A 21,830-nucleotide genomic window follows, 5' to 3' on the forward strand; every position below is an offset into this window, starting at 1 on the left:
TTTCTGAAAAATGCTTTTGCTAGGATTTTTCTCCTGAGAAGCTGAGAAGCCTCAGAACAGAAATGTAAACAATAACTATCTGATGGCTGTGGAATGTGGTCTGGAGATGGTTTACCAACAGGAGCATCTTTGATTGGTGTCTTGTGGCTGTTTTTAATTAATGACCAATTCACAGGTCCAGCTGTGTCATGGCTGTGAGCAGTCACAAGATTTTATTATTCATTCCTTTCTTTGCTAGCCTTCTAATGCCTCCTTGCTCTTTCTTTAGTGGAGTTTTAGTATATAATTTTCTTTTAATATATGTCATAAAATAATAAATCAGCCTTCTGACACATGGAGTCAAGATTCTCATCTCTTCCCTTGCTGGGGCTGCCTGCAAATCCCCCACCCTAGACCCTGCCTGCACACAGGTGTGAACAGCCGTGGAGCACTCACCACCATGAGGTTCATCTCGTCCTTGAGGTCGTCGTAGCGCTCCTCCAGGCGGCTGAACTCATTGAGCAGGTTCTGGTACCGCAGCCGCTCATCGTTCAGATCCAGCTCCAGCTGCTTCGTCTCCTCCACCAGCTTCCTCTCCATCGACTCTGCCCCACACAGAGGGATCCCAAGTGAGAATTCCAGCCCTTCCCACCATGCAGGGCACCCAGGCAGGAGGTACAGGCCTGTGTCTGCACCAGAGGCACAGCCTGCCATTGGCAGCTGCTGTTTGTGCTTCTCTGGGCAAACATTCAGCCAAAAATATGAAGGGCCAAAGCATTATTGTGGCAAGCACAGAAGAGCTCACTCAGCCAAGTTAGTTATTCTGCTAATATATTCTATAGATGATTTCAGGAGGAAGGAAGAAGGAGCACTAGCTCATTGCTGTGCTATGTAAAAGCAAAATGTGAGGTGCTTTACACCTCAAGCATCCTGATCCTCCTCATCACAGCTCCCTTCATCACAGCCCTCACATCTAGAGTTAAGCTTTCCTGGCTGCTGCCTACATAGTCACAGCAACCAGAAAAGTCATAGTGGATAAACTGAATTAAATATCAGAGCTGCCTTTTAAAAATTGAAGGGCTTTGGAACAGTCAGCCCCCCTAAAAAAGACCCTGAACCCTTAGGATTTTGTGGAAATTTAAATGGTAAAGAATTCTCATGTTTGCAAGTTCTTAAAAAAAAGAAATGAATGCACAAAAAGGAATGTAAACTAAGGCAAATTAGCCCAATCCATGCAGTAGAGTGTTACTTTAGCAGGTAGCATGAAGTAGAGAATCTGAATAAGAGAACAGAGCCAACCTGTTATTTCCTTGGCCTGGTCATGGATGCGGCGGTTCAGCTCCTCCTTTTCTGTTTTCAGTAACGAGTTCTGCTCTTTCAGCTCTGACACCAGCTACAGAGATAATAAAATATTTGACTGAGAATGCAGTTCATCTTTCATCAGCAGCTCTAAAAACAATGGCATCTTTGCTGTAACAAAAGTTCAAATACTTAAACTGTTCTTCACAAAGTGGAACTGGTAAACTAAGTTGTATCTTCATTTCCAAATCACATTTCTTAACTATGCACCACTGTTGACTCCTCTGTATGTTCTGAACCCCATTTCTAATCAGATGCTAAAATTGTCCTGATGCACTGATGTCCTGAAGCACTCCACAGTGCAATGTATTTTTCAGTAAAGTCCCAAAGATGTAAATGGCTCATTAAAACAGAAATATTCATAAATAGTAACACATTTGGTAGTTCTATGGTAAATTCCATTGCATTGGGTAACACCAAATATTAACATCTTGCCTGTGCCCTAAAGCTGTGTCGCTTAACCTGTGTTCAGGTTTGCCAGGTACTCATTTGTCTCTGATTATGGTTACCATGCATTCACTTTGCCTTATCTATTAATATTTTCTCTTATGCTTATCTGATATTGAACCTTGTCACTGCAGCATCACATCATGATGGACTGGCTCTTCCAATACTCAAACTTGCACCACTATCAGCAAGTACTCCTGACAGAAATCAGCCTGTTTGATATGCTTGTGGTTAGCAAAGAAAAGGGGTTAGCTGAAACCTGTTGAACTAGACTGTGCACATGTGTTGAATAGGCTGGCTGTCTACATTAGGCAGGATATAGCAGCACCTTTGAATACTGAATGTGGGACAGATTTCTGCTATCAATGTGATAGATAGAATGATACCTGCCTCTCTAGGCAGGTAAAATGAATGAATTCACTACCTCTAAGTCAGAAAGCTCAAGGATTTGGCTTTGCAAATTCTTTCAGTATCAAAATCTGCATAGCTTGGATACATATATTTACATACAATATACGGATTTAGCTGGATTTAGCATATATCTCTACCACAGGTGTAGCCACTCAGACACTAAGCCTATTTAGGATTGTACAGCTATAAAAATACAATAAAAACACCAGCCACACAAGCGAAAAAAAATCAAGGCTGGGCAAGACCTGAGTGGCCACTGCAAATCCTCTCATGCATCTGGGACCCCATACATGCCTGCTCAGTCTCATGTTTGTATTTGTCTGCGCGCTCCTCAATGCTCTTCTTCTCGGCCTGCGTGTGGTGCAGCTCCGTGCGGAGCTTGGCGATCTCCTCCTGCAGGCTGAGCACGCGGCTCGTGGCGCTCCGGGCCTCCTCCTCGCTCAGTCGCAGCCTCTCCACGTCCCCGCGCAGCTTCTCCGTCTCCGTCGTGTACGTCACCTCCAGGGCGGTCATCTTCTCCAGCAGGGACTTGTACTCTTTGTTCTGTGCAAAACACCACGCAGGCAGAGCAGCTGTTAGAGAGGTTCTGGTTCGAGGGAGCCTTTTCCTTCCCTACACAATACACCCAGACGTGGGAGCACAGGAGCAGCTTCCCCATTTCAAAAAGGTTTTGCAGAATTGCTTAATGAGGTGACAGAGCAGTCCAGTCTCTAAGCCTGCACATCCTAAACTAAAATCAGATGAAGAGCCCACATACAGACAGGATCACCCCACCTTCCCCCAACACAGAGCAACTGACGTGCTTCAAACGCAGCACTGGCGTTAAGGAGTGGGAGTTTTTCTCAGTTCTGCTGAGAGGAACAAGTGGATGTTTGACTGCTCCAGTTCTGCTGTGGCCTCCCCTTCTATCACAGTTCTCCATCAGAAAAGAGAACTGAGCCCTTACAATGAAAATTCAGTGCACTCTGTGAATGCCCACAGCGCTGAGAAAGCTAACCACAACTGACACGTTTTCCAGGAGGCCGGGAGCTTTTACCTGCTCATCGATTTTCCTCTGCAGCTGCATGATCTTGTTCTCCAGGCCAATGTGGAGCTTCTTGTAGCGCTCCACGGAGCGGGCCTCTATCTTGAGCTTCTTGAGCTCCCTCTTGGCCATCATGCGGCGGTAGCAGCACTGCAGGTAGACGATGGCGCGCAGCGTGCGGCGGTAGCGCCGCCGCGCCAGCCAGCCCCGCACGTGCTTCTGGATGACCACGGACTTGTGCTCCCGCAGCATCTGCGGGGGAAAACACACGGGAAACACGGGGTGAGAGCTGCAAACTGCACCTGTGCAGTACACAGAGCCCCCTGTAATGATGGACACTGACACATCTTCGCCTGCAAAGAGAAACTTCTGAAGAGCAGCGAGAAATGGAGTAACTTCAAATTAATAATAAGAGAGAAAGAAGACTGGAACAAGAACAATAACAATGAGTAAAAAGAAAAGGAACCCTTTTCTTTTTAAAACATGACAAAAGAAAACTGGAGGCACGAGAAAGGACTGGAGAAACATGAGAAAAACATGACAAAAAGAACTGGAGGCACATGGGAGCACCAGGCATTCCTTTGTGCTGAGGTCAGAGCTCAGCTAATTGCAAAAGTATATAGTACCTGCTGGCAAGATTACAAATATAATATTTTTTCTAAACTGCATCTTTATCTTGAAACACTTTAGAATCGTTGACATATGCTGCATAAAGTTCATCAATACAAAGTTTAAAATTACCCCATTTGATATGCAATGCAGTCAGTCCTGCATTTCCCAGAAGAAATTGTAGCAGCTGTTAAGAAGTCAGAAGCTTTTGGTTTGTTTGTGTTATTTTGTTTTGGGGGTTTTTTGTTGCCTTTTTTTACATATCTCAGGCTTGTCAGCATGGAAAAATTTTCATCTATTCTAATAAGAAATTTATACTGTAGTAATTTGAATTTATTTTATGGCAGAAATTTCAATTTAAAAAAATCTGTAACATAAACCAGTCATGTGTGTTAGCCAGACAGTTCAGCTTAGAAGAGTCTACCACTTGTTTATGGATCTTTCACCTACTAATTAAATCACAGATCACTCATGTCTGGAACCCCCGAATTCAAAGAAATTACATGAGATATGCATGGAGAACCTGCCCAAATCCACAAGGCTTCCAGTACTCTGACAGCTTTAGAGCTCACTTAATAAAGTCTCTGCAAATAAAACAGTTTATTCTAAAGAAATAATTATTTAGGGTTTCATGTTAATGCTCAGAATTGACAGTTTAAATATCATAGGCAGTTCACATTCTTACACTGATTTATCACAAAGCTAATAAGAGAAACTAGTCAGGCAACAGTAATTTTATTTTCTTTTAGACTGCTTAGCAAATGAACTGAAATGTGTTAGAAAGATTACAGTTCCAGATCAATGAATTTAAAATTCACTGGCAAAGTGGCAAGACTATAATACATAGGAACTTTCTCCCTTAGCATTTATTTCTGAATTAAAAATGAGACTGGAAATCCCAGCACTCAGTTGCTCAGCACACCAAGGTAAGGAAGCAGCTCTCTGAAAAGCACAGCAAGGTCAAAAGCCAAAGTCCTCCTGACTGCTGTCATGGAGTTGGCATTCCTGCCTCCTCCTTACACACTTTCTGGAACACTCCTTCAGGTTCCCAGCAGGTGCCTGAACACTGGAATACAACTAGCTTTCAACAATGTTCACCCCCTAAGTTTGAAAGCAACAATTTTCACCTGGAGTTTGAAAGCAACAAGCCCTGTAAAATACCTCCATGGTGCGGGGATGGTCCTCATCTGCCAGGGAATTCTCACATCCATGCACTCCAGGGAGGAAACAAGCCACTCCAAAGTACAGTGAGAGGATCAGCAAAGTTACTTCATCTACCAGCTATATCCCAGGAAAGCCTGTGTCAAAGCTAAGGAGGAACTAGACTCCTTGTCCAGCTGAGAAGCACGTTGCTATGTCTCAGGCAGGAGCTTTCCCCAGGATGTGTGAAACAGATGATTCAACCATATTAAATTCCTTGTTCTGCCCACGTGACTCAAGACATGCCCTCTCTTCCTACAACAACAACAGGTCCCTTTCACAATCCTAGGGATCAGCACGTGTACCACACATTACTGCAGCCAGGGCTCAGGGCTCACAGGGCAACCTTTCAGTTTCACTCTTCTGCAATCATCAACTCCACAACAACTGTGTTTACCTTCCCACGGCACCCAGAGCCTGTCCTTCCCTCTCTGGCCATCCTGCACCTCAGCTTGGGTAAGATCCCACCTTGGGAGGCCAGGACAAACACAGCACACCGCAGGGGCACTGTCAGTGTCATGTTTTACTGCAGAGAACAATTCACAGCTCGAGGGGGATGCTCCTGACAGGCAGGTCTGACCACCCCTTCCAGGGACTCCTCCAGAAACCTGCCATCTCCATTAGCAGGGAATATAACAGGTTTATTAAACTGTGCTGCAAGACAGATGGGCTGTGTGTTACTCATGTCACTAACAAGGCATAGGGAAACAACTCCCATCTTCCTGAAGATTTCAGGCCACCTACTGCTGTGACCCAGGTGCCACTTTATCTGTCAGACCACTGTTAAAAACACATCTTGCTTAACATCACAAATATAGTCTGCAATAACAAGAATGCTAAGAGTTCCAACAAAAAGGAAAGTGGATATCCACATAAAAGAACAGCCAAGTAAACCACAAGGGTCTTACTACTAAGAAATTCTTATCAAGGTTTATTTTTTTTTTCAACTTTGTGGTTAGTTTATGTTAGAATACTACACATGTGACTGTGTAGCAAGTTTTGTACAAATGAAAAATACAAAGAAACTTGGCAGTATTAGATATATCTAATTTCCAGGGGCTGTCCCTAATCCATGCTCTGCTATTTTGTCTGTGCATCACACAAAACCTAACAGCACCCACACAAAACATTTCAGATTCCCAAGATGACACCACAGAGAAGCTTTGTCCTGAAAGTGTGTGGAAATAAACGATGAGTGAAGAAGTGCATTGTGATTTCTTACCATCTGGTACTTGTTTCTGACCATGTAGCCCCTCAGGAGGGCCTGGAGAGCAATAGTGGCATCCCGCATGCACCAGTATCTCTTGCGGACCACGTACATGCGCTGGAACTTCTGGATGGTGATGGCAGCTCGTGTTCTCCTCAGGAACTTGGCATAGCTGGGGAAAAGATCACAAACAGCACCTGTAATTATGTGATTGAATGCTTGGGGGTTTTTAATAGCCTGTATTTTTAGTTTCTTCTTAGTGTTGTCAGTGACACAGTACATTTACTTGCTGTGTACAACAGAATGACAAATTAACAGAAACCTTGCAAAGCTTTACAGGGAAATGTGTTCACTTTCCCTAAGAACTCTACTAAACAACTGACAAGGTAAACTCAGCTTAATTTCTCATCTCCTCTTCTCCAACTTTAAAGCTGTTTCCACTATGTCATTTTCCAGATCTACTCTCCCAACCTCCACTAGCAGAAAATGTTTGCTTGTTCTTGGCTATTGCAGTAAGACAATTACAGAGCATCATGACATATGCCTCTTTCTGAACGTTGGTTATTAGAGCCTTCATCACCACCCTGTCTTTGAACAATTCCACCTGTACTCCTGCCCTTCTCTCTGGCCCCATGGCCATCCCTCAGAAGTCAATCCAAACAAGTCACTGACTGATGAATGTCCCTTTACAGCTGCACCCTGGGTGAGGAATGGCTTCTCTAGCAGGACAGACCCAGCTGGGAGGGCACGCGGAAACTGGGCAATAAGGACTCAGACAGTCCTGCTTTACCTCACCTGCAACATATCTCCTTAGCACTACTAATTTCTGCATCACAGAGCCAGGGTGCTACTGTCCTCTCAGAAAGGTCAAAACCAGTCAGGACAGACACACTCATTATATTCAATTTCCTTCATTTCCCTGGAAATTTATTTCCTCTCAGGCAGCACAGGAAGGCAAGAACAGATGTATCTGTTTAAATGCCCTGCTTACAGGGCTCTGGACTGGGCTGGTGTGGCACTTGCCCTGAGCAGTGCTTACCATCGTGCCTGGTACCCTCTGACGTGTCTCTGGATGGTGATGGCAGCCTTCCTCATGCGCATGTACTTCTTCCTCATCAGCCAGCCCCGGATCGTCTTTTGGATGCGGATACAGGCAGCTCTCAACTTATCTGCCCTTATTTTTTCCAGGTAGGCTACTTGACCAGCACGGAAAAATATTTTTGTCTTCCCAAACTGGTACTTATCCTTGTCCTATTTTCAAAGGTAAAAAGAGGATAAGTTACAGCATTAAGTGTTAGTGCATAAAAAAAGGCATGAAGGGCTAAATGAAAGCACAGTTAGTAAAGAGGCAAAATTATCTGTGTAATATTTTGGGTAATCCGAGACTTAAGTAGTGGAGAAGGGTATTTTCTCTGTATGATTCTGTTAAAAATTAATATAATAAGGCCACAAGCATGGCCCAAAGGGGCAATGTGAGATTTTTGCTTAGATGGAAACGCCATAAAGATAATAGCATGGAACACTGCAGGAGGTGACAAAGGGGCCCAGAGGATGAAAGCAATACAGGCAGTGCACATGTACAATTTTCTGTTTAAATTGTAGCTGACCCCTCTGAACGGTCCATCCTCAACCACATTACACAGTGCAAACAAGGCAGCTGGGGCTTCAGACATGTACAAATCACTTATTGTATCAGGACTAGGGCAGAACAAAGCATGCTGCTGCTCAAACACATCTGAAATTTCAGAACTGAACCAGAAAGAGAATAATATTTTATGTCTATAGGCTGTAGTACTCCTTTGAGGGAAAAACAGAATATACAAAGCCACACTGAAAAAAAATTTGATTTAATTTTGTTGGCTGTTTGATTCTAAGTTAAAAGGAACAGCAGTCAAAGAGCTGTAGGATACATTTGTGGTTTAGTATCTTGTAAAGGTACTAAAATAGTGTGGCTACGAGGGAGTCAGTGACACTGTCTCTATTTCTGCAGATTGCAAGTGCTCTCAGCTCTCAGTCCAGTACCTGAATCAGCTTCTCCAGGACATTTTTACACGTCTGCTTTCGGTCACCAAGGACATCCCTCTGCTTCATCAGAACCCGGTAACGGCTGAAGAACTCCTGGTACGTCCACCTGTCCCAAAAGCAGAGCACCAGAGCCAACAGTGAACATTACCTCAAAGGGAACTGCAGCAGGAAGCAATGCAGAGAGAGCAGACCCACCTGGAGGGGAAGCCAGCAGCGCTGATCCGGATGGTCTCCAGCACACCACAGGCTCTCAGCTGCTGCACTGCCCGCTTCTCATCAAACCTAGGGAGGAACACAAGGTGGCTTTGTCTGGGGCTGGGCTTGCACTGTCTGGGGGTCCTGGCTGTGTACACACCCAGGAGGGAAGTGGCACGGTGGGGAGCAGGGGGGGTTGGTAAGGTGCTCCTGAAACTCAGGGGTGACAGAGGACAGCCTGAGCCCACTGGCACTTCCTGCTGGCCCAGCACAAGAGCTACAGGAGCCTTTGTGTGCCTGGGCTTTGAGAAAAACTCTAAGCAAGTTCATATATGGAAAAAAAAAAAAGAAAAAAAGAAAAAAAGAAAAAGGCTTTGGGATCTGAAAAAGCAAATTCCAGCTCAAGGAGTGCAAACCCCAGTTACATTTGAAATTGCTAGCAATGAAAATGTTGGAACTTTTTGTTATGTATCACCATAAACAAAAAAATGGCATCAGGAAGCATTTCTCCCTCTATTCATCCCCAAACATCTCCTGCTGTAATACACACACACAGGGAATCCATAACCAGAGAAACAGCACTTCATTCCTGAGCGAGCAAGGTTCAGCAGAGCCTTGATCCTCACTGGCCTTGGGCAATCCCTCCCCAAAGGGGCTCCCCAAACCCCACAGGAACTGGAATCTTACGTGAATGGGAACTTGAAGTCGTTTGGCTTAATGCAGCGCACATAGTGTGGAGTTGTAGCATTCAGGGTTTCCATCAGCAGATGAAGAGAGTTTCGAAACTTTTTGAAAAAGAAAATGAAAATAAAAGGTCAGGGAATAGCCTCAACAAGCTCAGTCATTTTTGAGATAACCTCAGAAAACAGACCTGATTTGCATACTTGTATTTTATTATGGCAAAGATATTTTATGTTTGGCCATTGATGACTGGAATCAAGTTTTCTGGGGATTGAACCCCGCTTTGGATTTGAATCAGACAAAGTGGCACATGATCCAAAAAACCCAGTTTAAAATTTTCTAACCTTCTCAGCATCCACGTTAAATTTGTTTTGAAAAGCATCAGTTTGGGGTTTGGCAGCATAATAAAAAATGGATAAAAAATAATTTTAAAAAATTAATAAAAATAAATTCCCTACAGTGCATTGGTAACTGGGGACTATTTGCACCTAGCTGTAAGTCACAATAAGCTGGACCTCTCTCAAAATCACAAGGGATCCCACGAGCCACCAGCAAACCTTGAGACACATGAGACAGGAGGTGAAGAGAGACATTTTGTAACAGAGCTGCATCTTCAAACTCACCTGGTGTCCCACAGTTTTCTTGTGCTCCTTGCTGGCTTGGCCTGGCCTGGCCTTGGCAGGCTTGACAGGCATTCGAGTCAGAGGCACGCGCCCCGAAGGGGCTGCTGATGTGGGGCTGAGCACCTTCTCCTCATCCTGGAACAACTCTGGCAGCAGCTTAAACTGGTTAACAGCATAAAAAACACACACAGGGTAAGAACCCAGCAAGCAATTGCACCTGTTTGTGCTTAAGGTTAAATTCCAGGCTCAGCTTTTGTAAGAACTGCATTTTTGGTGAACTTCACAGGGGACAAATGCAAAAAGCAGACATGCTAAATGGTATAGTGAGTGGGCCGTGATTTAACGCCAAAACTTTTGTGGGTTTGATCAGTGAGCCTCCTTCTCAAGATAAAATTCTGGTTTTTTTTTTTTCATATAGCCAACAACAGCCATGTGAAACTGTTAGATACCAACAGCAGTTTCCTAAGTACCAGCTGCAATTATAAACAGCTGCTTTGATCCAAGAAGGAAACGACAGGGTCCTCTCATATTCCAATGGTGCATCAGTCTCCTTTGTGGTTGAGAGGTATCTGGGACACTGAATAAAGCAGCAGGCAGCAAAGATTATTCCTGCTTTATCACTCCAAATTGAAATAATCAGCTTAACAGAGGAAACATCAACTGAAAAAAACCCCACTAGCCAAATTTATCTGACTGAGATCTACTCCCTGCCACTGGGAGTGGAAGAAAAACCTGAAATGTCCTTCCAAATACCGCATAGGACTTCTGCTTCTCCTTCTCTAATGGCTGCAAAATATACTGGATACATAACAGCTGCTTTGAAGCAACTTATAACTAAAAATAACACCACCAGGTATTTTCAATGACAACTACAGCTCTTCAGAACCATTATAGGAGAATCTGAACCTCTCTACCTGTCCATGAATAATTTTATATCTAGCATCTGTGCCTTTTTCCCCAAGAGGCAGGAACATTCATTTTTCAGTACTAGAAAGCATTTGGGCCAAGCACAACCAAAAAAACTAAAAAATTGGTTTTGTCTTATAAAACTTGGTGAGCAGACACAATAACCAATGGAACACAGTGCACAACAAAATGGCACCTGTGCCCTGTGGTTGTGCCAGAGGGGCTGGGAAAGGGCAAGAAATGTTCCCCAGCAGCACTCCAGCACAACAAAGTGACTAAGGATGATACAAAGGTACCCTGAATTCCTGAACTCAGAAGGGAGTATTGATCTCCTTGGACAGATCTCACCTGAGCTGGTGGGAGAAGGACATTTCCTGAGGGTGATTTACTCTTCTCCTTGCACTGATTCAGAGCTGAGGATGGCTGGGGTAGCACCCCCCTGTCAGCTGCCTGTGGCACAGTAAGTTGGTGTGCACAGGCAGCTGAGCTATAGAGCCAGGTGCTCCCAGCCTGTACAGGAACTTGAATATAATGTGATTCTCTGAAGCTCCTGATGCTCCCATACACCAAAGGCCAGGGTAGGAACAGGGTTCCTACTGTCTCAACTGCAGATGGATGAGTTCTAAGCTGTCCATACCTGAGGGTCATTCTCCTTCTCCAGCCCTGGGAAAATCTGCCTGTGAAAATGGGCAAGTGCATCTCAAAGGCACCATTTTCACAGACATGGCCCAGTCACTCCAAGGAGAAGAAAGGAACAATGTCTGGCCCCTCCGGCACGGGTCAGCAATAGTGGAGCAGTGCTGCAACGATCCAGACTGCAGGACCACTCCTGTTTGGTTTGGGGTTTAGTATCTCATCAATTTCCTTTGTTTCTAAGAACACTAGGAGTGTTCAAAGAGAGGGAAACACTGATCAAAGGGTAGATAATTCACGTGATAGAAAACAAGCTAGGAAGCATTTTTCCCTGTGATTTTTTCAGACAACCTAACACACATGCTGCTAACAACCTTACAGATCACTTCTTTCAATACAGAGCCACAACAGAACATTCTAACAACCATGCCAGTAGCAAGCATAAAAGCCCAGGATTGTTGTGCTGCTTTCATGATACATGCATGGAAACTGAACTAGTTCACAGAGGTTCTGTGGGTGGATTTACAGAGAAAGCCAAAATAAAAGAGTTGAACTCCACAGTCTCTGCCAAGAGCAGAGTGTGTCATGCACTCTGGAGAGCAAAGAAGCATCCAAGCTGTGTGTGAGAGTGGGCATGGGCGGGATGACAGATGATGCATTCAATTTAGAATTACCTTCTGTTGGATGTGCACAGCAAACCCAGAAAACATCACCACCAACAAAATGAAATAAAAATCAGAAATGCAGTTCTACTACAATTACTAACAAAGAGGCACTGATGAAAAACGAAAATAAAACATTCTTTAAACTGGTTTTGGCAAAATGGGGTAAAACCATGTTTTTTTAGTGTTTAGACTGAACTGCCTCAAGCTACACTGAGCCTGCTGAAGCTGCTGTCAGGCTCTTACAGCAGCTCTGTCCCCTCTGTCTGTCACCCCATGGAGCACCCTGTCCCTCTGTCCTGCTCTGCCAGCTCCTCAGAGATGCCACCTGCCTCCCCCTCCACCCCCAGAAACTGGCTTCACTTAAACCACTTCAATACTGCTCCCAGTGGAAAGTCTGCTGTGGTGTTTCATTATACCACATGTTTTAATCATTTACCTTCATATCATCTGCTCAGAATAGAAACAGAAGAGAAAAATGCTGGTTTTCCTGATAGAATAGCATAATTTTAAATAGCCTGTCCTTGATACCCAGCTTCCTGGGGCATCAGAGCTAGCAAATTCCCAACAGCCACCACTGTGCAATGTCAAGTTAATTGCCTTCACATTTCTGAGAGCACAACCAGCAATTCTGCCATTACCAAACACAGACAATGCCACTGAAGGCCTGTTCTATAATTTTCCTTCATGCAGTAGTTTTCAATTCAGAAGTTATCTTTCTTTCATAGATATCAAGGAGGCAAGACTAAGTTCTGGTTTGTGTCCTTATGGTCTATATATTTTATTTCTCTCTCACTTTGAACTTATCTCTCCTTCAAAACTTCTGTCATGCCATAAACAATGGGATTCTGTTTTCAGGTTATAAAATAAAGGGCTTAACTGTTGAGTCTTCTTATGCCACTATGGTGTATCAGAAGTCATTGATATCTCTACAGAAAATATAGCTAAGTTTTGTGGAAAAAAAAAAAACCCTCCCCAAATCCTCTTTACCCCACTCAAAAACCTAAACCAAACAAAATAGCCCCCAAAGCAACAACAACAACAACCCACAAACAGTGAAATTAGTGGCTAAATAGACATGGAAAAATGTTAGGATATACGACTTTCTAAATTCACACAGATAAAGTAAAACACAAATTATGTTCAATTTCACTATGATCTGATACTAAGGGAGAAATATTTCCTAGGTTTATAAGAAGTTTTCTATGACCCTTAATGCAAAAGAAAAAAAATCCTTATACTAACCTTACTTGATTTTAGGACCCTAATTTGTTCTTCATAAACTGTGTCTTTATTCTTTTCCAAAAAGCCTTCACATTGATACTCCACCTGAAAGCCATCATTTTACAAGAGAAAGTATTAGAAGTAATAAATAATAATAATTTGCATGGAATTCACCAGCTATAACATTCGCATGTAAAACATCATTCTTTTATATACTGAAAATATCAGCTCCCAAGTGCATCTGTGTTAAATACAGATTTTTCTCAAAGAGAGTGCTTTCCAGTAAAACACAGAACATTAAAATAGAGAGAGAAGTACTGCTGTTGCATTATAGCAGACATATCTCACTGCTGAGAGATGCTCATGGCCAGGCAGCATGACTGAATGGTTCCTGTAAAGGTGAACAATCCAAGTGTGTGCTGAGCATCTCCTTCCCTGAGCCCATCAGGGCTGCAGAGCTGCCTGAACTTCAGAGGCAACTGAGAACAAAGTACCTCTCATCTCATTAGCTGAGAGGCAGTAAGTACATCTGCCTGCAGATTATGGTGGAAATGGCTCATTTGTGCTCCAAAGGACTTCTTTTACCAGCAGCAATAAAATGGCTGAATGTTGTGACAATACATAACAACCCTCTCTCACCGGGCTACAGCGTTTCCTGGACCACAGAACAGCCAGTGCCAGATAAAAACCTACCATTCATTTTACTGCCCTAATTCAAGGCGGAGAGAACCCCAAAACTATTGTCAGAAGTCCATTTATCAGTGCTTGCACAGTGACACTACACCCTGAGCTGCAAAACATTGCAAGGAATCCCTAGAGGGAAGAGGACAGAGGATGTCCCCAGGGTTTCTGCACAGCTGGAAGGCCACCCTGAGCAGTTCCTGGGGTACCATCCATGGTTTTCCTGCGGGAGACCATGCCAGGAGAGGGCAGCAGCATCCCTGCCTTGTCCAGGAGCACAGCTCAGCACACATCACTGACCTGCCAGCTGGGGCTTGGCTTCTCCTCCAAGATGTCTGTGTGCACTCAATGAGCACACAGCAAACATAAAACACCTAGCACAGACAGCAGGGCAGAGCTCAGAGCTTTGATAGTACCTACTTGGAGCTGCCTTCTGCTTTCCTTGGCACTTGCTGCTCACAGACTAGACATAGGAAGGCCTTGCTTTTGAAAATTAAATAATTCCTTCTCTCATCCACAAAATAGAACAGACCTCACAAACCAAAACAGTTACAGAGATATTCTTGGTGCTTTCATTAAGGTAACACTAAATGCAAAAAGAATAGAACCCTTCTTCTACACATAAATTCAAGAGCCTGGGAGAAACCTAGTGGAGGCAGAGAAAGGCCTCCAACCTCCCCTGTGCAGACCTACTAGTAAGAGTCTGAGAGCGTCTTGAAACCTTTTTTGACAAAGCTGACAATATTCTCAGGCAGCTTTTCTGTATAACAGGACAACTGTATTACATGGGATAATGAATTTTTTTGTTTTTTTAACCTGAAGAGTGGCTCAGTTTGAGGAGCACTGGGAGCTGAACAAGGCATGCACTCCACTGAGACACCCCTCAGCCAGCTTCCTAGAAATAGCTGCTCCCTGCACAGCCCAGGAGCAGCACACACTGCTCCAGCAATAGAAAAGGCTCTGTTAGCCTCTCTCCTCTCTGCACATTGAGATGGCAGCAAAAACTGCATTAATTCATTGCTGCTCTTTAGCTAAAAGGAGTGGGGTACAGGATTTCCTTTTTTGTACATTTCTGTTGCATAACTGGGACTGACACAGTGACGCTGAGAGCTGTAAATGCACTGAGCTTTCCTGTTTGGAAAGAGGATGGGCAGTGCTTGGAGCATGTGATGGAGTCAGGAGCTCCTGTGTGTGCCTGCACAGCTGCCAGCTCACCTTCCCCTCCTGATGGGGCGTTGGGGCAGCAAGAGCTGAGCAGAGCCAGGGATGGCACTGCCCAGTCTCTGCCTGCAGCAGCCCCAGGATGCCCTCCCACACACCAGCACTGCAGGAACATCCTTACCTTGTCAGCAAAGTGCTTGATGATAAAGGCTTTATTTGACATACGTGGTTTCTCAAATAGAGCACATTTATTCAAATGAGTATTGTAAAGTTTTTGGGCCCAAGAGTCGTCTGAGCCTTTTGGCATCTACGGAAAAGAATACAGAATATACATAAAATGTCTTGAGAACTTTTCATCAGCAAAAGCATCTAAGATGGGGGACAGCACTTGATGATTTCCTTTCCCATCCCAGCTCCTCGGATTCCCAGCAGTGCCAGAAGCAAGGAGACAGTAACCAGCTGGGTGCTTGCCATTTCCACACTGGGCACTGCAGCAGGTGGGACAGCTGCTGGGGCACACCTGGCACCAACAATGCCTCCAGTGTCACACACCTGAAGGCAGGGACCCCAAAGGCACATCACCAGACTGAGCAGAACTCACCCCCCCTCCATTAGAGATTTCTTGTGATAAATAAGAACCCCAAGATGGGTTTCCACTGAGGCAGACACACTCTGAGCTGTACGTGGCTTGACATAAAATAAACCAAGATAAAAGACAAAGGGTGAAACACTAACCAAGAGGCAATTTGGAGAAATCTGACAGGACCAAGGACTCCACTCACTTATCCTCAGGGAAGGGAAAACTGTCCAAGTTCAAATAAAGTTGATCAGAGACCCAGGAACAGCTACAGATACATGATGGAGGGGAAGGGGTGGGGAGTTCATTACTGAAACCACTTTTTCTCCTCCTGTAATTGCCAGTTCTGTTTGTTTGCTTCCCAAATTCTTGCCCCATCAGTGCCAAAATGACAACTGTCTGCAGGTGACTTGTCCCTGTGAGGCCCAGAAGCAGGACAGCTGAGGACCTCTCCCTCTGAAAGCCCTTGAACACACACCTTGCACTCCTCATCCAACAGATCCAGAACTCCCATTTTGGCCTCTATGAGGTTGATGCAAGGCTGATTGTCATAGAAATCAATCAAGGTCCATGGTATTTGTTCCTTCATATATTCTTCTTGTTCCAGCTTAAAGACATGCTGCAGGGCAAAAGGAAAAAAGTTTTCTGTGAAATGAAATGCAGAATAAATACATTGAACTCTCAACTGGATTCATCTTGGCACATTAATCAAGGCTGTCAAGTGATACACTAGTTCAACTGAATAAACTCTTTACCAAGTGTATGAAAAATAAATTAACCTTTTTTCCTGGCCTAAAAACAATAGTCCAAACTAAAGCACTCCATATTCTCTGCAAATATCCTACCTATCACTATTACTATAAGTTCTTTTCTCTTATAAAAACCAACACAAAACTTAAAGTGCTGGAACAGCAACCTATGAAGTGAGATGTGCCATGCTTTTATGATTTGGAAATTATGAACACTGCTCTATCTCAAGCAAAGTTTCACTATAAATACTTTTGTGTTTCCTTGTAAAAGAACAGAGCTCTATTTCCTCTTAAATGGCTGCTGATTTTTTTCTAACATGATACACTGCATTAAAATTTACTCTTCAGCAAAAGCTGAAGGAGCATTAGAACTAAGGAAAATTTAAGGAAAATTCTGTGACAGATTTATCTGGTATGAAGATCAGTAACCACGTAGCATTTATTCAAAAATATTATCACAAACAACCTGCACAGCTCTAATGAAACATGCATAAGAGATGAATTAAAACTTCAGGAAAAAACAGAATGATATATTAAACAGGCAAACTGTGGTCTTAATAGAACAAGCACTTTGAAAAACCAAAAAAGACTGCTGACTCCAGTTATTTTATTTTATATTTGATGATGTTTCATCCCCCACCTACATTTTTCTGCACACTGAGTGCTGCTGTGGCAGGTGAATGTGTGCTGGGAGTGCCCAAAGCAGCACGGGCAGGGTCTGGGGGTGCCACAACACTGAACTGGGGTGCCAGCCCCAGCTGCCCTGAGCTCAGTGCACAGCCCACAAACCCCTCACAGCTCCCCAGTCTGTCTGCAAGGCAGCAGAAAGCTACCCTGACAAAGCTGTTTATGCCTTTATTTCATTAGCTTAACGCCATCCTCCCCAGCACTGTGCTCCTGAACCGCGCCCGTGGGAGCCATTCCCACCTTGCACCTGGCAGCAAAGCCCTGGCAGCACTCTAGTGCCAAGATCCAACCCCAGATGTGCAAGAAAACAGAAACCCGTTTTTTCACTGTGAAGGAACCAGCAATTAGGTGGTGAGAAATGCCATCAGACCTGATTTTCCCTGTGGGTGGGCACCAGGCAGGGCAGGGTGGTCGGGCAGTTCCCAAACAGCCTCTCCTCAGCCAGGCTCAGGCTGCTCCAGGCAGCCACAAGGTTTTAATTCAAAGCAACCTCCCCCCGTGTGTCTGCATGGCTGCCCCACAGGTCCATGTTCAGCAGCACCAGGTTTGGGAGCTTGGCAAGCCCCAACACAACAGCCCTGTCACCCCCTCCTTCGTGAGGCAGGTGCTTACAGCAATGGCACGAGAGGGGAAGGGGACGGGGCACAGCGATCTTCACTGAAGAACAGAACCATTAGAACCCTTACAGCAACTAGATTTTGCTGTAAGCTGAGAAAACTCCAAGACGCCCTGTGCCTAGCAGTTACATCATCCCACTCACGGAGCTGAAGCCAGCCATGGCACTACCCACATGGAAAGGGCATGCCAGGGCTGGAAAGGTGCTCTGCTCCAGCACTCCCTGACACGCTGGCATGAACCATGGCACAGGGGATCTGGCCCTGGGAGCACACACTGCCACACAGGCAGGATCACAACCAGAGTTCAGAGCTACCCCGGCGCTGCGGCAGAGCCTAGCAACAGGCCTGGCAGAAATAACTCGCCTGATCATGATGCAGGTAAGAGATGTAACTGCAAACGTCACTGAGGCTGAGGGGAGAATCGTGATCTCTCTGGAGGAGGGGGAAGAGCCGCCTCCTGCCTCACGTCATTCATCACCTCCAGCAGCAGCCAAAAGCCCAAAAAGGAACCGCGGGGAGGGAGCGCGGGTGGCAAAGCCCGGCAGCAGCGGAGCTGTGCTCTGCTCTGCCCCTCCAGGGGCTCTGGGTTATGGACACACCTCGCACTCCAACCTCACCCTCACAGCCTCTCTCTGACAGGCAATCGCAGGGTCTTAATTGCCAAGCACTGCTTCTGCCTTATAATTGTTACTGTGATCGGAATTTCAAACAGTCCCAGAGCAGCAGTTAGTCATGAAATCTATTTCGAGGAGATAGTCGATCTTCCCCCATCCCTCAAAGCCCACGGCCAGGACAGCTGCTTAATAGACTGAAGGAATTCATCCTAACCACTGGGGAGCCAATTAGCAGAGTGGGCTTGGATGAGGGGAAAGGGAAGAGGAAATGCCAGTCACTTCCTACTTACCATATTGAACTGCTGCTGCAGTTTTTCGTTGGCATAGTTGATACAGAACTGTTCAAAGCTGTTGATTTCAAATGTTTCAAATCTGAAATATGAATACACTCAAAATTACTAGTGTACTAAAAGGAAAAAAGAAAATTACCCCAAAATTTTAAATTCCCTCCCTCCAGTTAAATTCATTGAATTATTTCAGGCACAAATAACATGGGTCAAGCAAGAAAAGACACAGGGAAATAGCAAATTGCACTACATAGGCACTGTAGTGATGCTCCCTCTCTAGGCAGGGATGAGGAACTCTGATGTTCCCGGAGAGCACATTAGTTATCTTCGTAAGTGCCACCTTGCAGGAACCTGACATGAAAATTGCTTTGTAACTTTCCAAAATGCAATGGAGAAATAAACTACTAACAGCAAAAAATCTGAAATCCCACTATAAATGTTGAAGTCATGACAAAGATCTTAGTGTGTCAAAACGAAACACCTACTTCCTTCAGCTGGAATAAGCAGCTGCTAAGGTTTGGGGGTTTTTGTGTAATCCATGCAGTGCTAGGTGATAAAGACAAGAATGCTTTGCAGTCAGATAATTATGTAAGAGTGTCATATCTCTGACAAAAACTCACCCATAGATGTCCAACACCCCGATGAAAGAATGCTGTTTTACAGCGGCATGAAGGGCTTTGTTCACATGATCTACAATCCAGTTGAAGAGGTTAGCGTAGATATGTTTGGCAAGTGCATCTCTGGCATTGATGGCGTGAAGTTTGGAAATTGGCTTGATGTAAGTTTCAGTGGCAGTGGCGAGCTTCCTATGGCAAAGCCAGTGGGCCATCTCCTCATACTCCACACCCATGAGGTCACAGAAGATGGTGAGGGGCTCATGCTTGGGCTAATAAAAACAGACTCGTTAGATATTGAGATATATTACCCACAGCAAATATACAATCATGCCAACAGAAGCGCCTGCCTGCAGTGACCCCACAATCAGCAGCAACAGCAGCTTCCTCAGCTCTTCCTCCTTCAAAATGTAGCAAGCTCCCTGCTCACTTAGCACATTCACATTGCTGAAGTGAATCAGTGAATAATCTTCCTCAAAGGCATTTATTGTACTATACTTGTGCTCACCAAAAGGCTTCACACACAGGGAATCTGCAACCTTCACAAAAATGAATCATCTGGCTTCTCTGCTGGACTTGTATTTGGAATTCTTACAGTTGTGTCAGGCCAAATGGCCAGAGCTCCTGAGAGGGGCTCTAGGCTGCTCACACACAGCTGTGCCAGGGAGGGATGGGCAAGGAGCAACACAGCCTGAAATACAAGTGTGGAAGGGCTTCAGTGCTCTGGTCTCGGTACTTAACAAAGTATTTTCTCAGTGAATGCTGGAGACAAACACTAAGAGATTGCAGCACACTAATGATGTTCTCTAGCTCTCAAATTGAACTGTACAAGAGAAAAAAAACCTGAGCTTTGTTTAACTGGGTAAGATCAACCAGTGAGGCTGGCATGTTGAGATGGGTATGTAAGGTTTCTGCACAATGACCACTGCAGCGCATTTACCACTCCATAGATAGCACACTCAGTGACTAACATGCAAACTGATCGCTAGACATCAAGGAGGACAGACAGGTCTTTCCTCCCCAGGAGCTCCCCTACAGCACTTGCTCACCACACTCCCGTGGCACCTGGTGGCTCAGCAGCACTGACAAGCACTGTCTTGACAAGGACAGATGGCAGAGGACTACCACCACATGTCCTACAGCTTCAGGGTACATCAGCTTTAAATATTTCCACATCCTTGTGACTTCTCTGGGGCCTCTTCTACTTCTTACAGCATGCAGGGCCCATGCAGCTACACCTCCAAAACCCAATTAACTGAGCATGTTTTACTGGCTTGAAAGACAATAATAAAGTAATAATACTTATGAACACTGCACAAAAGAGTGTCACATTAGGGTTGCTCAAGCTGACATTAAACAGACTGATTTATTGCCACAGCAGCACGGGGAGCCCTTTGCTGAGCACTCTGCAGCACACTGCTCCATCCCAGCAGAGCAGTGTGCATGGCCAGAGCTCTGGGGTGACATGGCAGTGACAGAGAACAGGTAATGGTGTCCCTGAGCACACATCCACCACTGCCTGCCAGGTGCTGCCAGGACAGGGATCTGCAGCTTTTCACCAGCTCAGTTAGTGGGATTCCTGCACTGGAGATACCATCACAACACAGGCAAGCTCCTCGTGTCCTGGGGCTCATCAGCTTTCTACCTGTGATCATTAAATGAGCTTTCTGTGTAGTGAAAACCTTTATAAGGCACCAAGGAGCCTGACTGCTGCTGTGGTTTCAAAGCAGCAGTGAGATCCCACGATTCCAAACAAGAGACCAGCCAGAACTGTTTTGTTTCTCATCTCCAGAATATGGGTAAGAAGCCTGGGCCCTCACCAATGAGGAGGGTTTTTCAGATCAGACTATTCAGTCCTTGTTGTTGATCTCTAAGGCAAAAAAGAACTGATAAAACCATGACACTTAGATGAGTCACACAAATCATATCCGTATATCCTATGCTCATGTCTAAGCACCCCAGAGGCAATTGTTTTGCAATTATTTAGGGCATTCTGGCACTTCATACAAAAAAAATCCCATCTGGCAAAGCATTTACTGTGTGCAGGGAAGATATTCATGCAGGAATATAAAGATCTAGAGATCTGCTCAGGACTTCAAAGCTAGCCTGTCTACCAGATTTTCTAGGGCAGATCAATTACAGCTATAATTGTATACCAATGTTATAATACAGAGAGTACTGTCTAAAGCCTCTGAACTGAGGAGAGTTGAATCTATCTGCAAAAAACGGTGAAAATGTTAGCAAATTAGAAATAAAACCATTTCCATGTCACTCTTTTTCAGAAGAGGTCCCTGCAAACAAGCAGAAGGCAGAGCTGTCAGGGTGCACACCGTGCCCTTCAGCTGATCTGCCACTCACAGGAACAGTGCAGCTGTCAGAATCCCGAGATGCAAACTCCACGTTGCCCAGGTGAAGGATGCCAGCAAGGATTCGAAAAATTCCCATCTGGTACGAGTCACTAATTCCTGGAAAATGATGAATAAAATTGTTTGAATGGAGAGAGCTGCAGTTGATTAAAAATTTGTTAAGGAGAGAACAGTGACTGCTGTGTATGACTTTGACATTTGACAGTGCTAATTGGCTCCACTTCTATCAAAAATGTTTTACAACCAGATGAAACAAAACTCCATTAAAATGAATCATTTAATTTGGTGTTTC

At 44.7% G+C, this 21,830-nt stretch overlaps 1 protein-coding gene across 4 annotated transcripts in view; it reads right to left on the minus strand.

Annotated features, from left to right (window-relative positions):
* Positions 1–21,830, minus strand: part of MYO5A (myosin VA) — a 96,895-nt gene that overhangs the window by 25,753 nt on the left and 49,312 nt on the right. For all 4 annotated transcript variants that reach the window (XM_074549357.1, XM_074549358.1, XM_074549360.1 and 1 more), the window contains exons 9-24: positions 21,531–21,637; positions 19,179–19,444; positions 18,562–18,643; positions 16,083–16,223; positions 15,209–15,334; positions 13,207–13,290; positions 9,761–9,922; positions 9,144–9,241; positions 8,457–8,543; positions 8,259–8,367; positions 7,276–7,487; positions 6,252–6,408; positions 3,233–3,472; positions 2,491–2,739; positions 1,279–1,372; positions 436–584 (exon numbers count right to left, since the gene is read on the minus strand). In XM_074549357.1, the coding sequence (XP_074405458.1) occupies positions 436–584; positions 1,279–1,372; positions 2,491–2,739; positions 3,233–3,472; positions 6,252–6,408; positions 7,276–7,487; positions 8,259–8,367; positions 8,457–8,543; positions 9,144–9,241; positions 9,761–9,922; positions 13,207–13,290; positions 15,209–15,334; positions 16,083–16,223; positions 18,562–18,643; positions 19,179–19,444; positions 21,531–21,637 (2,363 nt within the window). The remainder of the gene's footprint in view (positions 1–435; positions 585–1,278; positions 1,373–2,490; positions 2,740–3,232; positions 3,473–6,251; positions 6,409–7,275; positions 7,488–8,258; positions 8,368–8,456; positions 8,544–9,143; positions 9,242–9,760; positions 9,923–13,206; positions 13,291–15,208; positions 15,335–16,082; positions 16,224–18,561; positions 18,644–19,178; positions 19,445–21,530; positions 21,638–21,830) is intronic.

Source organism: Zonotrichia albicollis, chromosome 11 (assembly GCF_047830755.1).
Source record: "Zonotrichia albicollis isolate bZonAlb1 chromosome 11, bZonAlb1.hap1, whole genome shotgun sequence".
NCBI lineage: Eukaryota > Metazoa > Chordata > Aves > Passeriformes > Passerellidae > Zonotrichia > Zonotrichia albicollis.